Source organism: Rhea americana, unplaced genomic scaffold (genome assembly GCF_003343005.1).
Source record: "Rhea americana isolate MKP2758 unplaced genomic scaffold, rheAme1 scaffold_482, whole genome shotgun sequence".
Classification (NCBI taxonomy): domain Eukaryota; kingdom Metazoa; phylum Chordata; class Aves; order Rheiformes; family Rheidae; genus Rhea; species Rhea americana.
In genome coordinates, this window is record NW_028186626.1 from 229,089 (window position 1) to 231,719 (window position 2,631).

Genomic DNA, 2,631 nt, shown 5'->3' on the forward strand with positions numbered 1-2,631 from the left:
CCGTGCATGCCTGCAACGCTGCCCATGCACGTCCAGCGACGCCGCGTGTGCCCCGCGGTGCTGCGCACATCCAGCAGCGCCGTGCATGCCTGCAACACTGCCCATGCACGTCCAGTGACGCCGCGTGTGCCCCGCGGTGCTGCGCACATCCAGCAGCACTGTGCATGCCTGCAACGCTGCCCATGCACGTCCAGCGACGCCGCGTGTGCCCCGCGGTGCTGCGCACATCCAGCAGCGCCGTGCATGCCTGCACCCATGTGGCGATGCGGCATGTGTCCTGCAGTGCTGCACACATCCCACGGTGCTGCACGTGTCCTGCAATGTTGCACRTGTCTGGTGATGCTGCATGTGTCCCACGATGTCACGCACATCTGGCGCTGCCGCACGGGTCTGGCGATGCACTCTGCTCCCTTCGCTCTGCTGGCTCAGGCCACGCTGCTGGCAAATGCTTCCCCGTCCCGCGGTCCCGTACTTGCAGCTCTCTCGGTGGCATGGGGACGTTGGCAGACCCCTGCGTGCCCTGCCCGCACCCCTGCAGCGCAGCCTGCAGCGAGCCGCCCGTGAGGTGCTCCTGCTCGGCGTGGCCGGCTGCTGACTGCGTGTCCTGGCAGGAGCAGCCTCGAGGCGGCCGAGGAGCTCTACAGTCAGCTGGAGGAGGAAGTCCACGACCTGGTGTCCAAGTCCAACAGCTGCCTGGAGCGCCTGGAGTTCCTCCGGAAGACCACGGAGCTGGAGGCCGAGTTCAGCGAGGTGAGCTGGGCCGCCCGAGAGCGAGCGCGGGCACCGCGCACCAGTCGAACCCCCTCTGGGGATGCAGCAAATTAGTTACCCAGCCTGGGGAACACAGCAAAAGAAATCTTCAGCCCATTTCCTAGGTTTTTGATGACARAGGAAATGCGGAGAATAACAGGATTGCCTGGAGCTTTGACTTTAATTGTGGGGCTAGTGTGTGCAATCAAGTCAGAGCTCAAGATAATCCCGGGGAAGGAAGGGGAGTAGCCGAGGAAGCCACGGCCGTGACAGCGGCTCCGGCGTGGAGGCGCTCGCTGCCGTTGCTCCGGCGCGACGCCCTCGCTCCTGTGTGTCCCGCAGCTCGGGCGCTGGCTGGACGGCGAGGCAGCGGCTCGGCTGGAGGAAATGGGCGCCCAGGAGTGCAGCCCCGGCGGCATCGAGAAATCCTTYGAGCAGTTTAAGGAGTTCCTCGCTCAGGCTGCAGTACGTTTGGAGGAGGCTTTTCTGTAATATTTATCCGTAGGGTATCACTGCCGCTAGAGCTGTTACACGGCTCAGGCTCTCTGCCAGGCGCTCAGCAGAAAGATGAAAATGCAAAATCAGAAGCGGTCAGATGTCGTTACAAGTCTTGATGCTCTTGGCCCAAATTCCCCAGATTTGGTTTGGAACAAGACTTCTGCGTGAAGCTGGGTTTCCTCCGCACTGGCTGGGTCAAACTGCAGTTTTCATGGCCGATTTTCCAAGCGTTTGACCAGGTTTTGGGCAGCCCTGCTGCGACGTGGGGAGACYGCTTCGCTGTTCCCTGCTGCGGTTYGGGCCGAGGTTGCYGCTCCCCACCGCTCCGGGGCTCCTGCCCAGGCAAACCCCGGCTCCCTGCTGCGGGGAGGYGCTGCAGAGCCCGGGGCCGTCRGACATTGGTGTAGTGGCAAAGATTYTCCCCATGGACCCCTAAACGCAAAGGCCTGTTAATTGCGTGCACTGCACGGAGGAGGAAACGAGGCGAATCCTCTGGGCTCAGACTAACGCGACCGGTGCGAGGCGCAGAGCCCGGACGGGCAGAGACGGAGCAGCCCCGCTCTCTCCGCTGCGTCTCCCCGGTGCTCTGCCGCCCAAACCGAGGWCGGCGCTTTGCTGCGGATGCCCGCGGAGAGCCTGACCGTTGCCCGCCAGAGCCTCCTCACGGTCCCAGCTGTCGCTTCCTTCCCCTGTGCCTGCAGGMGCGGTACGGCCGCGGGCTGGCTCTGTGTCAGGAAGCAGCCGAGGTCCAAGACTCGGTTTTCCCCGAGGCAGACCCCTTCCAGGCGGCCGCTGCCCTTTTTCGGACCAAGCTGACGAGCTTCCACGCGGCCGCGGAGCGACGGCGGGCTGAGCTGGAGATGCTGCGAGAGCTCTGCAGCTTCTCCAGCGAGGTGGGTGCGCGGGCGCTCCGGCGCCAGGCGCTGCGTGAGCAGCGGGGAAAACCAGCCCGGCAGCTCTTGCCTTGTTTTCCAGATCGCGTGGCTCAACCTGGACTGCAAACGCTGCTCGGGCAGCGCGAAGCGCGGGGAGAGCCAGGCGGGGAACCTGGAGGCGCTGCAGGGCCTCGAGAGCTCCTTCCAGAAGCTGTCGGTGGACCTCTCCCTGGAGAAGCTGCAGGAGATGAAGGCCCACGTGCGCGCGATGCAGAGCAGCCGCGGGCCGGCAGCGTGGACTGCGGCGCGGCAGAGGTACCGGGAGAGCAGGCGGATCCTCGAGGAGATGCTGGCGGAGCTGCGGCAGGCCTGGGGCGCCGGCGGGAAGGGAGACGTCTCCGGCCCCCCTCGCCCGGGCTCTGCGGGCCCCGGCCAGGCAGCGCCGGGCTGCGAGGCGGCTTCCAGCCCGGCGCCAGGGAGCCGGAGGGCCGAAGGCCAAGCCGCCCGC

General features: G+C 65.8%; 1 protein-coding gene across 1 annotated transcript in view; it reads left to right on the top strand.

Moving 5' to 3' along the window:
- LOC146589006 (uncharacterized protein KIAA1755-like) overlaps positions 1-2,628 on the top strand; it is a gene marked incomplete at its 3' end in the record, with an annotated part of 9,483 nt that extends 6,855 nt beyond the window's left edge. The window contains exons 6-10 of the mRNA XM_085316970.1: positions 430-463; positions 566-750; positions 1,093-1,215; positions 1,950-2,141; positions 2,224-2,628. Of these exons, the coding sequence (XP_085173096.1) occupies positions 430-463; positions 566-750; positions 1,093-1,215; positions 1,950-2,141; positions 2,224-2,628 (939 nt within the window). The remainder of the gene's footprint in view (positions 1-429; positions 464-565; positions 751-1,092; positions 1,216-1,949; positions 2,142-2,223) is intronic.
- Between the last annotated feature and the right edge of the window lie 3 nt (positions 2,629-2,631).